General features: G+C 43.9%; 1 protein-coding gene across 3 annotated transcripts in view; it reads right to left on the bottom strand.

Moving 5' to 3' along the window:
• The window catches only part of wscd2 (WSC domain containing 2), an 84,306-nt gene that overhangs the window by 34,805 nt on the left and 30,412 nt on the right, over window positions 1-19,089 (bottom strand). For all 3 annotated transcript variants that reach the window (XM_055887092.1, XM_055887094.1, XM_055887093.1), the window contains one exon: window positions 14,504-15,483. In XM_055887092.1, coding sequence (XP_055743067.1) covers window positions 14,504-14,900 — 397 coding nt within the window. In that variant the 5' untranslated portion in view covers window positions 14,901-15,483. The remainder of the gene's footprint in view (window positions 1-14,503; window positions 15,484-19,089) is intronic.

Here is a 19,089-nt window from a genome sequence, read left to right as displayed (position 1 = left end):
CTCGGAAGCGGTAGATGGTGTTCACGTCTTCTGAGTCAGACTAGAAGTCCACTCCGAATACCTCTTCTCTGCCAGCAATGTTTTGGAGCAGCCTCTGGAATAAGTTCAATTGTTCAGGGGGGTACGAACAAAGGATCCTCCAACTCGGGAAAGTCGTATTCCTGGTGAGTTACCGCCACTCTGATATCCAAAATTATTTCCTGCTGTATGTAATAACACAAACAAATCTGGGCTAATAATGTAAGAAATAACATACAAAAAACAAAATACTGCAAAGTTGCTTAGGAGCTAGAAGCAGAGCTGCCATATCTGTCGGAGCCATTTTCTGTGAGGTAGCATGTTGGGGGTGGGGGGGGGGTGCACAATGCACATTATAACCCACCACATTACTGTAACTGTAATGATCTAAAAGGCGGTTGAGCGGCAGCATGTGGTGCTCTGTAGGTCCTGGGCATTAATCTTCCTCCCAGACATGGTAATGGAGCGGACTGAGCATGATCACTAATCTGCTTTAGGACAAATTTAGCTCAACTGAACTGCGCTTCAATGGGGCTGACCTTCCGCCTTCCTTTTTTGTGCTTAGTTTATGAAATGAAATAATCAGATCAGAAGCCAGTCGTTCAGGGAAGCAGAGATACACTCCCCTATGTAATTATTTGGACAGTGAAGCTAAACATTTTAATTTGTCTCTATACTCCAGCATTTTGGATATGAGAAAATGTTTCATATGATGCAACAGTACAAAAGGTCACCTTTTATTTGAAAGTATTTTCATACAGTACATATCTGTTTTGCCATTTAGAAATGAAAGCACTTTATGTATCTAGTCCCGCCATTTGAATGTGTCATAACTATTTGGACTGTCACATTCCTGACCTTATTTCCTTTGTTCAGTCTTGTTTAGTTGGTCAGGACGTGAGCTGGGTGGGCATTCTATGTTATGTGTTTCTATGTTGGGTTTATTGTTTGGCCTAATATGGTTCTCAATCAGGGGCAGGTGTTTGTCATTGTCTCTGATTGGGAACCATATTAAGGTTGACTGTTTTCACTGTTTGTTGGTGGGTGATTGTTCCTGTTCATTGCGTTCTTCGTTGTCTCTATGTTCACATGTTCAGGTCTGTAGCGTCATTAGTTTCATTTTCTGTTCATTGTTTTGTTCGTTTTGTTAAGTGTTCCAATAAATATGGAAACGTACCACGCTGCAATTTGGTCCTCCTCTCTTCCACCTAACGAGGAGCGTTACAGAATCACCCACCAAAACCGGACCAAGCAGCGTGGTAACATGCAGGAGCAGCGCAAGAAGGAGTAATGGACATGGGAAGACGTTTTGGACGGCAAGGGTTGCTACACATGGGAGGAGATCCTGGCTGGAAAGGATCGCCTCCCATGGGAACAGGTGGAGGCAGCTAGGAGAGCAGAGGCAGCCGGAGAGAGGAGCCAGCGATGTGAGGAGGCAGCACGGCAGCGTGACAGGTACGAGAGGCAGCCCCAGAATTTTTTTTTGTGGGGGGGGGGGGGGGGGGGGGGGGGGGGGGGGGGGGGGGGGGGGGGGATAAAGAGGAGTGTGGCTAAGCCAGGTAGCAGACCTGAGCTCACTCCTTGTGCTTATTATAACCAGCGCGTTACTAGTCAGGCACCGTGTTATGTGGTTAAGCGCACGGTGTCGCCAGTGCGTGCCCATAGCCCGGTGCGCTATAGGGCAGCCCCCCGAAAGTGTCATGTGAGTATGGGCATCCAGCCAGGGCGTAGTGTGCCTGCTCAGCGTGTCTGGTCTCCAGTACGCCTTTTCGGTCCAGGGTATCCTGCGCCGGCTCTGCGTGCTGGGTCTCCCGGGCGCTGGGAGGGTGCAGTGCGTCCTATGCCTGCGCTCCGCTCGTACCGGGCAAATGTGGGAGTGGAGCCTAAGGGAGAGGTGCGCATAGTAGGCACTAGATCTCCAGTGCTCACCCACAGCCCGGTTCAACCTGTGCCTGCACTCTGGAGGGTCCGGGCTAGAGTAGTAGTCCAGCCTGAGGGAGTGGTGCCAAGGCTGCGCACCAGAGCTACAGTGCTCCCCCACAGCCCGGTTCTTCAGGTGCCTCCTCCTAACACCAAGCCTCCTGTAGGTCTCCCCAGCCTGGTGGGTCCTGTGGCAGCCCCACGCACCAGGCTGTCTCTCCGTCTCCTCCCTACAGGAGTACCCGTCTGCCCAGCGCCGCCTGCACTGCCCGTCTGCCCAGCACCGCCTGCACTGCCCGTCTGCCCAGCGCCGCCTGCACTGCCCATCTCTCCAGCGCTGCCTACACTGCCCGTCTGCCCAGCGCCGTCAGAGCTGTCCGTCTGCCCAGCGCCGCCTGCGCTGCCCGTCTGCCCAGCGCCGCCTGAGCCTTCATAGCCGCCCGTCTGTCCTGAGCCTTCAGAGTCGTCCATCAGTCAGGAGCCGCTAGAGCCGTCCGTCAGTCAGGAGCCGCTAGAGCCGTCCGTCAGTCAGGAGCCGCCAGAGCCGCCCGCTAGACAGGAGCTGCCAGAGCTGCCCACCAGACAGGGGCTGCCAGAGCCGCCAGCCAGCCAGGGGTACTGTCACATTTCCTTTGTTCAGTCTTGTTTAGTTGGTCAAGACGTGAGCTGGGTGGGCATTCTATGTTATGTGTTTCTATGTTGGGTTTATTGTTTGGCCTAATATGGTTCTCAATCAGGGGCAGGTGTTTGTCATTGTCTCTGATTGGGAACCATATTAAGGTTGACTGTTTTCACTGTTTGTTGGTGGGTGATTGTTCCTGTTCATTGCGTTCTTCGTTGTCTCTATGTTCACATGTTCAGGTCTGTAGCGTCGTTAGTTTCCTTTTCTGTTTATTGTTTTGTTCGTTTTGTTAAGTGTTCCAATAAATATGGAAACGTACCACGCTGCAATTTGGTCCTCCTCTCTTCCACCTAACGACGAGCGTTACATGGACAAATTCATGTAATTCACGCTATCCATACTGCCCTTTCCCACCTGCACAAAAGGAACACCTATGTGAGAATGCTGTTCATTGACTACAGCTCAGCGTTCAACAACATTGTTTTTACACTGCTGCTACTCGCTGTTTATTGTCTATGGATAGTCACTTTACCCCTACCTACACTAACGTTCAAAAGTTTGGGGTCACTTAGATATTTCCTTGTCTTTGAAAGAAAAGCTATTTTTTTGTCCATTAATAAAAGAACTTCAAATTGATCAGAAATACAGTGTTGACATTGTTAATGTTGTAAATGACTATTGTAGCTGAAAACGGCAGATTTTTTAAAACGGAATATCTACATAGGGGTACAGAGGACCATTATCAGCAACCATCACTCCTGTGTTCCAATGGCACGTTGTGTTAGCTAATCCAGGTTTATCATTTTAAAAGGCTAATTGATCATTAGAAAACCCATTTGCAATTATGTTAGCACAGATAAACTGTTGTTCTGATTAAAGAAGCAATAAAACTGGCCTTCTTTAGACAATTTTTATTTATTTTATTTATATTTCACCTTTATTTAACCAGGTAGATCAGTTGAGAAAAAGTTCTCATTTACAACTGCGACCTGGCCAAGATAAAGCAAAGCAGTGCGACCAAAACAACAACACAGAGTTACACATAAACAAACGTACAGTCAATAGCACAAAAGAAAAGAAAAATGTAAAAATCGATGTACAGTGTGTGCAAATGTAGAAGAGTAGGGAGGTAGGCAATAAATACGCCCCAGAGGCGAAAATAATTACAATTTAGCATTAACACTGGAGTGATAGATGTGCAGATGATGATGTGCAAGTAGAGATAATGGGGTGCAAAAGAGCAAGAGGGTAAGTAATAATATGGAGATGAGGTAGTCGGGTGTGCTATTTACAGATTGCCTGTGTACAGGTACAGTGATCGGTAAGCTGCTCAGACAGCTGATGCTTAAAGTTAGAGAGGGAGATATAAGACTCCAGCTTCAGAGATTTTTGCAATTCGTTCCAGTCATTGGCAGCAAAGAACTGGAAGGAAAGGCGGCCAAAGGAAGTGTTGGCTTTGGAGATGACCAGTGCAATATACCTGCTGGAGCGTGTGCTAGGGGGGGGGGGGGGGGGTTGCTATGGTGACCAGTGAGCTGAGATCAGGCGTGGCTTTACCTAGCAAAGACTTATAGATGACTTGGAGCCAGTGGGTTTGGCGACGGATATGTAGTGAGGGCCAGCCAACGAGAGCATACAGGTCGCAGTGGTGGGTAGTATATGGGGCTTTGGTGATAAAACGGATTGCACTGTGATAGACTACATCTAGTTTGCTGAGTAGAGTGTTGGGGGCTATTTTGTAAATGACATTGCCGAAGTCAAGGATCGGTAAGATAGTCCGTTTTACGAGGGTATGTTTGGCGGCATGAGTGAAGGAGGCTTTGTTGCGAAATAGGAAGCCGATTCTAGATTTAATTTTGGATTGGAGATGTTTAATGTGAGTCTGGAAGGAGAGTTTACAGTCTAGCCAGACACCTAGGTATTTGTAGTTGTCCACATATTCTAGGTCAGAACCATCCAGAGTAGTGATGCTAGTCGGGCGGGAGGGTGCGGGCAGCAATCGGTTGAAGAGCATGCACTTAGTTTTACTAGCATTTAGCAGTTGGAGGCCACGGAAGGAGCGTTGTATGGCGTTGAAGCACGTTTGGTGGTTTGTTAGCACAGTGTCCAAAGAAGGGTCAGATGTGTACAGAATGGTGTCATCTGCATAGAGGTGGATCAGAGAATCACCAGCAGCAAGAGCAACACCATTGATATATACAGAGAAAATAGTCGGCCCGAGAATTGAACCCTGTGGCACACCCATAGAGACTGCCAGAGGTCCGGACAACAGGCCCTCCGATTTGACACACTGAGCTCTATCTGAGAAGTAGTTGGTGAAACAGGCGAGACAGCCATTTGAGAAGCCAAGGCTATTGAGTCTGCCGATAAGAATGCGGTGATTGACAGAGTCGTAAGCCTTGGCCAGGTCAATGAAGACGGCTGCACAGTACTGTCTTTTATCGATGCCGGTTATGATATCGTTTAGGACCTTGAGCGTGGCTGAGGTGCACCCATGACCAGCTCGGAAACCAGATTGCATAGTGGAGAAGGTACGGTGGGATTCGAAATGGTCGGTGATCTGTTTATTAACTTGGCTTTAGAAGATTTTAGAAAGGCAGGGCAGGATGGATGTAGGTCTATAACAGTTTGGGTCTAGAGTGTCTCCCCCTTTGAAGAGGGGGATGACCGAGGCACCTTTCCAATCTTTGGGGATCTCAGATGATACAAAAGAGAAGTTGAATAGGCTAGTAATAGGGGTTGCAACAATTTCTGTGGAAAATTTTAGAAAGAGAGGGTCCAGATTGTCTAGCCCAGCTGATTTGTAGGGATCCATATTTTGCAGTCCTTTCAGAACATCAGCTGTCTGGATTTGGGTGAAGGAGAAACGGGGGGGAGGGGGTTTAGGGTAAGTTGCTGCAGGGGGTGCTGAGATGTTGGCCCGGGGTAGGGGTAGCCAGATGGAAAGCATGGCCAGCCGTGGAAAAATGCTTATTGAAATTATCGATTATCGTAGATTTCACCTAATATTTCACCTAATAAAATCGTCACCTAATAATCCCCAGTCTACAATTGGCTCATTCATCCCCCTCCTCTCCCCTGTAACTATTCCCCAGGTCGTTGCTGCATATGAGAACGTGTTCTCAGTCAACTTACCTGGTAAAATAACGGTAAAAAAAAAAAAAAAAAAAATATCAGTAGTGACAGTGTTTCCTATGCTCTTATTCTCCATGGACTTTACAGTGTCCCAAAACTTTTTGGAATTAGTGCTACAGGAAGAAAACTTCTGTTTGAAAAAGCTAGCCTTAGCTTTCCTAACTGAGTGAGTATATTGGTTCCTGACAAGTTGCATATCGTGGGGGCTATTCGATGCTAATGCAGTTCGCCACAGGTTGTTTTTGGGCTGGTCAAGGGCAGTCAAGTCTGGGGGGAACCAAGGGCTATATCTGTTCTTCTACATTTTTTGAATGGGGCATGCTTATTTAAGATGGAGAGGAAAGCCCTTTTGAAGAGCATCCAGGCATCCTCTACTGACGAGATGAGGTCAATATCCTTCCAGGATACTCGGGCCAGGTCGAGTGGAAAGGCCTGCTCGCTGAAGTGTTTTAGGGAGTGTTTGATAGTGATGAAGGGTGGTCGTTTGACCGCGGACCCAGTTCGCATGCAGGCAATGAGGCTGTGATCGCTGAGATCCTGGTTGAAGACAGTAGAGATGTATTTAGGGGGCGGGTTGGTCAGGATGATATCTAAGAGGGTGCCCATGGTTACGGATTTAGGGTTGTACCTGGTAGGTTCCTTGATGATTTGTGTGAGATTGAGGGCATCCAGCTTAGATTGTAGGACGGCCGGGGTGTTAAGCATATCCCAGTTTAGGTCACCTAACAGAACGAGCTCTGAATATAGATGTCGGGGCGATCAATTCACATATGGTGTCCAGGGCACAACCGGGGGCCGAGAGGGGTCTATAACAAGCGGCAACGTTGAGAGACTTGTTTCTGGAGAGGTGGATTTTTAAAAGTAGAAGCTAGAATTGTTTGGACACAGACCTGGATAGTATGACTGAACTCTGCAGGCTATCTCTGCAGTAGATTGCAACTCTGCCCCCTTTGGCATTTCTACCTTGTCGGAAAAAGTTATAGTTAGGGATGGAGATTTCCTATGCCAGGATTCAGAGTGGAGTGTGCTAAATCAGTGAAGAAAACAAACTTAGGGAGGAGGCTTCTAATGTTAACATGCATGAAACCAATGCTTTTACGGTTACAGAAGTCAACAAAAGAGAGCGCCTGGGGAATGGGAGTGATGCTGGGGGCTGCAGGGCCTGGGTTAACCTCTATATCACCAGAGGAACAAAGGAGGAGTAGGATAAGAGTACGGTTAAAGGCTAAAAGAACTGGTCGTCTAGTGCGTTCGGGACAGAGAGTAAAAAAAGCGGGTTTCTGGGCGCGGAAGAATAGATTCAAGGCATAATGTACAAACAAGGGTATGTTAGGATGTGAGTACAATGGAGGTAAGCCTAGGCATTGAGTGATGATGAGAGAGGTTTTATCTCTAGAGGCACCATTTAAGCCAGGTACGGTCACCACATGTGTGGGGGGTGGAACATAAGGACTAGCTAAGGCATATTGAGCTGGGCTGGAGGATCTACAGTGGAAGAAGACAAACATTTACTAGGCATATTGACATTAGGGAGAGGCATGTGTAGCCGAGTGATCATAGGGTCCAGTGAGTAGCTAGGCGAGCTGGAGGTACGGCGATTCAGAGGGCTAGCAGCAGGCTAGCAGATGGGCCTCAGCGGGACATTGCAACGGGAGAGCCTGTTGAAACCCCCTCGGACGGTTACGTCGGCAGACCAGTCGTAATGGATCGGCAGGGCTCCATGTCGGCAGCAAAGGGTCCATGCCAATTTGCAGAAGAGGTATTGAAGCTCAGGAATTATCTGATGGATTTCTTCAGCTAGCCAGGAGAAGGGCCTAGCTCCAGGCTAGCTCCAGGCTAACTGGTGCTTGCTTCGGGACAGAAACCCCCTCGGACGGTTACGTCTGTAGACCAGATGTGATGGATCGGCAGAGCTCCATGTTGGCAGCAAAGGGTCCAGGCCAATTGGCAAAAGAGGTAATTGAAGCCCAGGGATTGCTTGATGGATCTCTTCAGCTAGCCGGGAGATGGGCCTAGCTCGAGGCTAGCTCCAGGCTAACTGGTGCTTGTGTCGGGAAAGAGACGTTAGACAGGAGTAGCCACTCAGATAGCAGCTAACTAGCTGTGATGATCCAGAGTAAAGGTTCAGAGCTTGCAGTAGGAATCCAGAAATTTGGTAGAGAAAAGCAGTCCGATATGCTCTGGGTAGATATCGCGCTGTGCAGGCTGGCAGGAGTTGCCCGGGCTGAGGCTGGCAGTCCAAGTTAACGGTGATAACCGCTAGCAGTGGCTAACTGACTACTAGCTAGTAGCTAGTTAGCTGGCTAGCTGCTGAAGGGGGTTCCGGTTCAAAAGTGTAAAATAGCAGATCCATACCACATTGGATGAGGCGGGTTACAGGAGAGTATGTTCAGTCCGTAGATGAGAAAATGAGATTAAAAATATATACGAAGAAAAACGATATTTACAAGGGACGGGACTAGACAATCAAAACAGACAACCCACTGCTACGCCATCTTGGACTAGTGGAGTATCTGGAGCAGCAGCATTTGTGGGTTCGATTATAGGCGCAAAATGGCCAGAAACAAGGTACTTTCTTCTGAAACTCGTCAGTCTATTCTTGTTCTGAGAAATGAAGGCTATTCCATGTGAAAAATTGCCAAGAAACTGAAAATCTCATACAACGCTGTGTACTAATCCCTTCACAGAACAGCGCAAACTGGCCCTAACCAGAATAGAAAGAGGAATGCTGATGTTCCAGATTCTCAACTAGTCTAAAGAAGGCCAGTAAATTTGTGGAATTTCTTTCCTTCTTAATGCGTTTGAGCCAATCAGTTGTGTTGTGACAAGGTAGGGTGGTATACTGAATGTAGGGGTGGTATACCTATTTGGTAAAAGACCAAGTCCATATTATGGCAAGAACATCCGACCTTGATTGGGAGTCCCATAGGGTGGCGCACAATTGTCCCAGCGTCATCCAGGTTTGACTGGGGTAGGCCGTCATTGTAAATAAGAATTTGTTCTTAACTGACTTGTCTAGTTAAATAAAGGTTAAATAAAAAAAATACAAATAAAAAAACAGCTCAAATAAGCAAAGAGAAATGACAGTCCATCGTTACTTTAAGACATGAAGGTCAATCAATTTGGAAAATTTCAAAAACCTTGAAAGTTTCTTCAAGTGCAGTTGCAAAAACCGTCAAGCGCTATGATGAAACTGGCTCTCATGAGGACCACCAGAGGAAAGGAAACCCCAAAGTTACCTCTGCTGCAGAGTATACGTTCATTAGAGTTAACTACACCTCCAAAATTGCAGCCCAAATAAATGCTTCACAGAGTTCAAGTAAAGGACACATCTCAACATCAACTGTTCAGAGGAGACTACGTGAATCAGGCCTTCATGGTCGATTTGCTGCAAAGAAACCACTACTAAAGGACATCAATAAGAAGATGAGACTTGCTTGGGTCAAGAAACAAAGCAATGGACATTAGACCAGTGGAAATGTGTCCTTTGGTCTGAAATCTGTCCTTTGGATGATCTGCTTCTCTGAGTTTGACGCCACAGTATGAGGTTACTGTCTCCACTCTCGTATCATGTTATTATCTGATCATATAATCTTGTTATATGTACAGTAATGCTCTGGCCTCATGAGGGATGTTAACACATAACATTAATCTGTACTGGATAACAACAATACACTTGCTGGATGTTTCCTTAAAACAGGGTAAATGATGAGGTTGGATACAGGGGACGACAGTATTTGCTTCATGTTTTTTTCAGACAGTGTGTGTGTTTTCTTTTTTTTTCTTTTTTTCTTTTTTTTTGGGGGGGTGGATCAGCTTAATATTGCGGAAAGAATGTTGCTTCCAATGTAATTGTCTGCATCATTTCCAATCCCCCATATTTTTTGGGGTAAATATATATATCCATTCACGTATACATACATATACACATATATACATACACATACCTACATAGACATACATACTTTTTTTAAAGAGTATACCTTTATTATTATTCCCCGCAAACCCTACCACCGATCCCCCAATTGGAGTAAACTGATAAACATTTCTGTTTTTACCTTCAATTTATACATCTTATACACATTTTACAGACACAGTCTACTTTATAATAGTTCTCTCTTGTTTGTTCTTAGTCCTTCCTCTATTTCTGTTGTCCATCCAGTTTGATTTCAACTTGTAACTGTGCTATTTCACAATAGCTCCGCACCTATACACATTTCACAGATCCCGTATGCCCTACATTGTTTATCTTGTTATTAGTCCCACCCTTCAGCTCCACTCAACCTTTCCCATCTATCTTCCAACATCATCCATTTCGGATTTTTATTAGCCATATATTTTTCAACTGTGCTGTGATGCTTCACAAAAGATTTGAATCTTCCTATTCTCATAGCTTCCACGGATTGTAAATTAAAAATAAACATTTTTGCTAAAATAATTATTATATTATTGATTGATTGACTATGGCTTTTCAAATCCCCCAGTATTGCTATCTGTAGCATTAGTTCTACGCAAATGTTGCAATTCTTCAACCATTCCTGGACCTGTGACCAAAAACGAGCTACATGCGGACAATACCAAAATAAATGGTCTAATGACTCTGCCTCCTCACAGCAGAATCTACAGAGCTGGGAAGATTGTATCCCCCATATATATAACATTCTATTAGTTGCAAGAATTTTGTACAATAATTTAAATGGAAAAATTCGAAGTTTTGAATCCGGCGCTGTTTTGCGTATCAATTCATAAACCATGTGCCATGGAATGGGTACATCGAAAATCTCTTCCCAACTATTTTGCAATTTATATGGCACAGCTGTAAGTTTTTTGGTCCTTAAATGAAATTGGTATATGTTTTTATTTATCACACTTTTCTTTAACCATTTATGTTCTTTAATATAAGGCCGACATACAAGTTCCTTACTTTTATCCCCTTCCACCTGCCTCTTCCATTTTTGTGGTAATGCCGCAATTAATTGGTTGTAATTTTGGGTAGAGCAGACATTTCCATATGTCTGTGTTAGCTGCATGTGTGACATTACTCCACCAGTCCTATTTATGATATCATTCACAAAAATTATACCTTTTTTAAACATTTCTTCGATAAATACAGTTTTTTTATCAATTACTATATTTGAATTTAACCACAAGATTTGTTGTACTATTTGTTCCGTCCTTTCAGGTGGATTAAACTGAAATTGCAACCAACTTTCTAAGGCTTGTTTAAAAAATAAAGATATTTTGGAAATTATTTCCTTTTCAAGCAACCGAAAGTGAGCAGGTGTAATCTGAATAAAAGGAAAAAGGCCCTTCTTGAACATAGGATGAGACATTCGTACCAATCTACTAGAGAACCAGTTTGGATTTAAGTATAACTTTTGTATGACTGATGCCTTTAGTGAGAGGTCTAATGCTTTAATATTTAATAATTTCTGCCCTCCGAATTCATATTCGTTATATAAATAGGCCCTTTTAATTTTATCTGGCTTGCCGTTCCAAATAAAATTGAATATTTTTTGTTCATATAATTTAAAAAGCAGGTCACTAGGTGTAGGCAAAACCATAAGCAAATAGGTAAACTGTGATATGATTAAAGAGTTAATCAGGGTGATTTTCCCACAAATAGACAGGTATTTTCCTTTCCATGGTAGCAAGATCTTATCTATTTTTGCTAACTTTCTATAGAAATTTATTGGAGTGAGATCATTTCTTTCTTTTGGGATTTGTATACCGAGTATGTCCACATCACCGTCAGACCGTCACCGTCAGATCACCGTTTAATTGGTAAACTACATGGCAATGTAAAATGTGTATTTTTTAGTGATCCAATACGTAATATGGTACATTTATCATAATTTGGTTTTAATCCAGAGAGGATAGCAAATGTATCTAGATCCTCTAAGAGGCCGTGGAGAGTTTCTAGTTGTGGTTTTAAAAGAAAACATGAATCATCAGCGTACAATGACACCTTAGTTTTTAGGCCCTGGATTTCTAATCCCTTAATATTAATGTTTGATCTAATTTTAACAGCTAACATTTCGATGGCAATAATAAATAGATATGCCGATAGTGGACAACCTTGTTTTACTCCTCTAGATAGTTTAAAACTTTCTGAGATGTAGCCATTATTTACTATTTTACACCTAGGGTTACTATACATAATTTTTACCCATTTTATAAGAGATTCCCCAAAATTGAAATATTCTAGGCATTTATATATAAACTCCAGTCGTACTTTATCAAAAGCCTTTTCAAAATCAGCTATGAAAACCAGGCCTGGTGTCCCCGATATTTCATAGTGTTCCATTGTTTCCAGTACTTGCCTTATATTATCTCCAATGTATCGTCCATGTAAAAAACCTGTCTGATTAGGATGAATAATATCTGACAAAACTTTTTTTATTCTATGCGCCAAGCATTTTGCTAGGATTTTTGCATCACAACACTGAAGTGTAAGAGGTCTCCAATTTTTTAAATGGACTGGATCTTTATATATACCACTTGGGTCCTGTTTCAGTAATAATGATATCACACCTTCTTGTTGCGTGTCTGATAATCTATCATTTATATAGGAGTGGTTAAAACAAGCTAATAATGGTCCTTTGAGTATATCAAAAAAATGTTTGTATACTTCCACTGGTATGCCATCCAGTCCTGGAGTTTTCCCATCCTTAAAGGCCCCAATTGCATCAAGTAGTTCCTCCTCTGTAATTAGGCCTTCACATGAGTCTTTCTGTACAGATGTTAATTTTACATTATTATTAGGGAAAAAATCCATACAATTAGTTTCAGTTAGTGGAGATGGAGGAGCCTGAAACGAAAATATATTCTTAAAGTACTTTACTTCCTCTTTCAAAATATCATTTGGTGAATCATGCGTGACTCCATCATTTGTAACAAGTTTTAATACGTTTTTTTTGGTAGCATTTCTATATTGACGATTGAAAAAGAATTTGGTGCATTTTTCCCCATATTCCATATTCATATGTGTGTGTTTTCTCTGTGTGTGTGCGCATGCACACACACGCATGCATGCATGTGTCTATAGTGTGGAGCAGGTTGAGTGTGGCTGCTCTTGAAGAGAACATGACAAGGGCCTGGTACTGTGGGACAGAAGAGTCATGGATGAAAGGGAGCGGCGCTGCTTTGAAAGCACTAATCACAATGGCAGGTAGCTAGCTCTTAGAGGGCTGTGCCAGTAACAGAAAGGCCGCTAGTTCTAATCCAATGTGAAGAATCTGTCAATGTGCCATTGAGCAAGGCATTTAACGCTAATTGCTCCAGGGTCGCCATTGACAATGGCTGAGCTTGTTTGTGACCCCACTCTCCGAGTGTGTCTCAGGGGGAGTTGCAATATGCAAAAAAGCACATTTCCAATTCACACATGCGTATAATATACACTTGTACATGAGTGAAATAGGACAAATATAAGCACCTACCAAATTGTTATTATTATTATCCATACTACGTAGAGATCTTTTAATCGGTAGCTCTTTTACATGTACTACATAAAGCATGTTTGTGCTTCTCTCCATCCGAATGCCACAAAAACAATCACTGTGCAAATCAATTCCAATCAGGAAGTACTTGTGCTTGTAATACATATTTCTCTCATGCATATTCTTACTATAAGTAGCTAGTTATCCTCGTACTACGAATGATAATATTATATTTCTATGATTATACAGTTAACTGCTGTCCTCTGGTATAAATTCTACTATATACTTTATTGTCCAGTATGGGAAGTGTAAAGATCAATGTGGAGGATAACATGATTAGATGGGAGCGAATCAGGGCACTGTGCTGTGCTGCGCTGTGCACTCCTGACACTGCCAGCCATGCGGAGTCCCAGGCTAAATGAATCTCCATCACTTTACTGGAGATCAAGCCAGTTCTTTTTGGGAAAGGTTAATTGCCATGGACATGCTATATATGGCCAATGAACACAAGCGGTGCAGGATTTTACCAAAGATCTATAGTTAGAAACCTTCTGTTGGGAGTTGGAGCCCTTCAAACATCAGACCGGATTAGCCTAGTGGGCATATATATATATATATATATATATATATATATATATATATATATATATATATATATATATATATGATTTTGTGGTTTGGTTCCAAGTCACTTATCTGTGGCATTCTGGGTACCTAGTAAATATATACAATGTCACACAAAGTGTTGCTAGGGATAGCTCTATGATATGGGTAAACGTATTTGGGGAAAACCTGCTATCACTGTGAGATGAATCTGTACGTTCTGAATATCCCCCCAAATAACCATGCTAAATGGCCTGCTGGTGGGTATTTCCTGACTGTGGCTAAGGAGGACCAGGGTGGGTGGGACCACTGAACTAACTAAGCCTCTGGTTCCAGATCTCCCTGGGAGAGAGAGAGGAGTCCCTCTGTTCACACAGGCTCTTCATCTCTCTGGAGAGGCATCACCTGAAGTGCCATTTACCTCTTAAATATACAGTCACAATATCCAAGCACATTAACCTTGAGCAACACTGAGTGTGAATGTGTATGTGCCTATCCACCCATGTCTGTGTGTATAATGGAATATCTTTCATAATGAACAGCGAATACTCAAGGTGAAACTTAGGTATGATAGTCACTAAAATTGACAGTTTATTTCTTCAGGCTGTTTATTTCTTCAGGCTATCTACAAAACAAATTAACTGTAGTCAGTGGTGTTTTTAAGAGATACTGATTGTTATGTGTAAAATCAAGTTAAGAGTCCCAACAGTACAAACCATGTAGGTACTATCCAACTAGTACATCTCGACATAAACTGTTAACTCACCCCGTCCGTCATCCAGATCTTTGGCGTTGCGTCCTTTGAGGGCACGGTTCCAGCTGCTTGTGTAGTCTCCTCCCCGGGCCCTCCAGTCATGGCTGTCCTTCCCAGCAGCTCCTTTCATCCATGGAGGGCCGTACCTCCTCGGGGTGGGTCTGCGGTTCTCCTTGAACACCCTTCCCATCATCCCTACCCGCCGGCCGTCTGAGGAGGCCACCCTGTTCCCCATCTCAGACGCCACCAGGGGGTCCCGGCCCCCATTGGCCCCTGTGGAGTTGTCCCCTACGAAGCCAGAGTGCAGGAACACCAGGCTCCCGGCTGTCAGGTAGAGGAGGATGAAGGAGAAGAAGCGCACGGGTTTCCTCCGGAAGTAGCGCTGAATCTTCAGCAAAGGCCTAGCCATGCTGGCTCCACCTGCCGCTCAGTCACAACGTCCCAGAGAGACACAACCATAAAGCAGCAGGACAACAACCCTAAAGCTACTGAGAGGTCCAATCACACAGGAGAGAGAGTCACAATATAAAATCTTAATCCAATTCTGGGAAGGGACAAATAATGACCTATCAGGCTAAAACATATAACAAAGGTGTGTTGTGCTCCTGTCCTGAGTGTGTGTGTGTATGGGATCTCTGCATGAGGTCTGTCCACACTCCTCGTGGAGGTGTGTGGGTGTGTGTGGAGCTGGAGAGTGTGTCTCCAGTGTGTGTCTCTCTACGTTCCCACTGAGAGAGCATCAGGACAGAGAGCTGACGGTATGGCCATGGCAGGAAAGATGAGTGGCTCAGACTGAAAGACAATCACCGAAGCAGCATTACTTCTTTCTCGCTATCGACCTCTGGCTTGTGCCTCCTCGGCTCCACAGAGGTCCTTTCCCCCGCTGTGCAGATGGAAGAGGCTTTAATTCACTCTCTGAGCTGAGATTCTTGTGCCTTTGTGTGTCCATCCATTCACCGTGACGGTCTGTGAAGGAGGTCGAGGCTCGCCATCTGAAAGTATAATAAGACACATTAATTCTCTCTGTGGGCTCCTACAACACACACCACCTCCCCACCTCAGCAACACAATCAAGGCAGAAGCAGTAGCAAACAGCACATTAGGGTGGATGAAAATCCTTGGGCTGTGGTTGTTGTTTTCTTCAGTTCATAAACCCAATGTGGGTGGTCCTCTGTTCCAACCAGCTCTGAGCTCTACAGGCTTCTTTATCTCTGCTAAATGAAGCTGGAATGGGAACATTGGAAGGGGAGGGGAAACAAGAGTTCTACCCTGTAGCATCTCCACTGGTTCTATTTCTGTTAATCAAGGTGTTTCAGTAAGTAATAAAAAACGGCCAACAATGGAGTCTAGCAGTATAGGTAAAATCCTCTTCGTTATGGATGGTATGAGTTGCTGAATTGGAGAAAATATTTGATTGTCATTCTTCTCTCTTTCTGTTTCAGTGGTCTCAGATCAGGATCTGGCTACATTCGTTGTCTTAAATTAAAATAACTTGGAGCTGATTTCCTGGTGTGTTTATTTATTTATTTTAATTATTATTCTTTTTCCCAGAAAACTTGGGGGGCCAAATTAAACCCCGGGCCGCCAGTTGGGGAACCATGCTGTAGCGGCTGAGTGCCCACTCCCCAGGTCCTCTCTATCCCTGTGAAAGGCCTCTCTGTTCTGTTCTGTCCAGGGCCACAGCGGTAATTGTCTGGGAGGGGATTCACACCGAGGTGGTAACAGAACACCGTCCAGAGGCCCATGGAATTTTACAGAACCCCCATGGTGACACTCGCCCCCGTGCCTTGCTGTCTGGTTCAGGACAAATCAACAAAGCACCTGTGTCACCTGAAACCCCCAGCAACCCCGAACAACCCAATCTCCCTGTCTGCATTACCCCCGTGGTGGTTTGGGTACGATCCAGGACCGTCCTGGGGGAGTGTCTTAAAACTGGGAGCACGTCTGCTCAGATAAATGGACCTTTTGTCATGCCTAATATTGGCTTTTCATCACTGCAGCTTACAGACTCAGGCCTTAATAAAACGTCTGTCTGTCTGTCTGTCTGTCTGTCTGTCTGTCTGTCTGTCTGTCTGTCTGTCTGTCTGTCTGTCTGTCTGTGGCAGAACACTCCTGTTGATGGGTGGTTGGGTAGAAAAATAAAGGGCACACATCTGATGGCAGAATGTTACAGGTCACACGCGCAAAGCACCTCTCACCTGAAGGCAGAACTAGAACGAGGCCATATTACTGCACATTCCACCATAAGTTTTACTGTTTACTCACAGGAGCATCGCTGTCAACATTGGAGTGTTACTATGGAGGGAATACTGGTCCAAAGGCCGGCAACATTGCAGTATTGAGTCGTTTCATCTTACCGTTTAAAGGCAGTGTACAGTATGCCGGTTCGTACCTAGTACATTCTCCATTCAGATTGCAAAGGCATCTATTTCCTCCTTATCGCGATTGAATGGCAAAGACTAAAAATAAATTGGGAATATATGCACACTTACTTTCTTAAACACCATTTTACACCACCATGCTAGAGTGGCTTAAGCCTAGGAATGCTAGTCCCGGATGTTGCGTATTGCGTTTAGCCAATCAGGTCGCAGCAGTCTGTTGTTTACCCCTGGCTGAAAACGGGGCGCAACTTTCACAAACTTGCACCATTGAGAGCATTCTGTCGGGCTGCATCACCGCCTGATACGGCAACTGCACCGCCGGCAACCACATGGCCCTCCAGAGAGTGGTGCGGTCAGCCCAACTCATCACTGAGGGCACACTGCCTGCCCTCCAGGACATCTACAGCACCCGGTGTCATAGGAAGTTCAAGAAGATCATCAAGAACCTCAGCCACCCGAGTCACGGCCTGTTCACCCTGCTACCATTTAGCAGACGGAGACAGTACAGGTGTATCAAAGCCAGGAGCGAGACACTGAAAAACTGTTTCTATCTCTGTACCATCAGACTGAACATCCATCACTAGCCGGCTGTCACCCGGTAATCTGCCCGGCACCTTAGAGACTGCTGCCTCATGTATACAGAGACATTGAACACTGGTCACTTTAACAATGTTTACATATTGTTTTTTTACCCACTTTATATGTATTTACTGTATTTTAGTCATGACTCATGGCTCATCCTATATAACTACTGCTGTACACACCTTTTCTATTCATGTACTCTCCATACTGTCTATACACACCATTTATGTATATATTTATATTCCGGACACTGACATTGCTCTGACATATTGCTTATATTTTTGGGATTATGTGTGTATTGTTATTGTATTGATAGATATTGCTGCACGGTTGGAGCTAGAAACCTATGCAATTCGCTGCAACTGCAATAACATCTGCAAATCTGTGTACGCAACCAGTAAACTTTGATTTGATTTGAAATGGCAAAAATAGGAGAGGTTTAGCCATAATTATGACTTTGTGGCTGTAGTAACTAATGACGACGAAGTGTCATCAAACGGTTAACCAGGAAATTCTGGACTGGATCACAAACTAAACCGGGAAGTGAAACATTTTAAATGCTTTTACTGGACTGTTGAAGGACCGATATTGCTGGCTTTTAATCTCACTCCTTTTTAATGTACCGGCTATACACGGCTCACTGCTTTTAAACAGTGGACACATATTTTTGAAGTTTGGACAACTGCTTTTAAAGTATTGACAACTGATGTTGAAGATTGGCTTATTACTGCTGTCTATTGATTTGAAGAGGTGATTATCATGACGGCAACAATTCCTCAACCTTGTGAGCAAACAGTTGAGACCAGAGGAGGCTGCTGGGAGGAGTTATAGGAGGACGGGCTCATTGTAATGGCTGGAATGAAATAAATGGATTGGTATCAAACACACATATGTTTGACTTCGTTCCATTTATACTATTCCAGCAATTGCAATGAGCCCATCCTCCTATTGCTCCTCCCACGAGCCTCCTCTGGTTGAGACATATTTACTGTTCCCTGTTTTTTTGTGCCTCAGGACCATTTGAAAGAGCCGGATCTGGGCTCTATCTACTAGAAGGAGCAGGAGTAAAAGAAGGATTGGAGTGGACTGGGCAGGCTGCCCAATTTCACCCACCCTTTAAAACATGAGAAACAATTTTTTCCTTTTGTGGAATTGATTTCACCCTGACCCCTTTATATGGGTGGCCTACAGAATGTTTTATACATTTTACAATCTAACCTACTTTTTTATTAAATCTTGCCTCCTTGTGTTTTATGGTTACTCTGGGTCCCAACTGGTCACTACAACTTTTAAATGTTACTTTACTGTGCTTGTTTTCTATTAAAATGGTCCAAAATAAACAAAAATAGATTCTTAGCAAAGAGACATTTCTCAAGCGATAATTTTGCTAGGACTGTCTGGGAGTGGTCTGAGTTTAGTTTAGTTTATTAGGATTCCCATTAACTACTGCACATGCAGCAGCTACTCTTCCTGGGGTCCACATAAAACATACAATACATGACAAAGTACAGAAGAGTTATAGACATGAATAAAATAAATACTTTTTTTTTTTTTAAATAAGACAAAAATAGTATTTACACACTATTCATATACACATATTCATTCTTATATACAGTACAGTTAAAGTAGATCTTT

This window comes from Salvelinus fontinalis, chromosome 28, assembly GCF_029448725.1.
Source record: "Salvelinus fontinalis isolate EN_2023a chromosome 28, ASM2944872v1, whole genome shotgun sequence".
Classification (NCBI taxonomy): domain Eukaryota; kingdom Metazoa; phylum Chordata; class Actinopteri; order Salmoniformes; family Salmonidae; genus Salvelinus; species Salvelinus fontinalis.
Note: the sequence above shows the minus strand (reverse complement) of the source record. Positions and strands in the feature narration are given on the sequence as shown.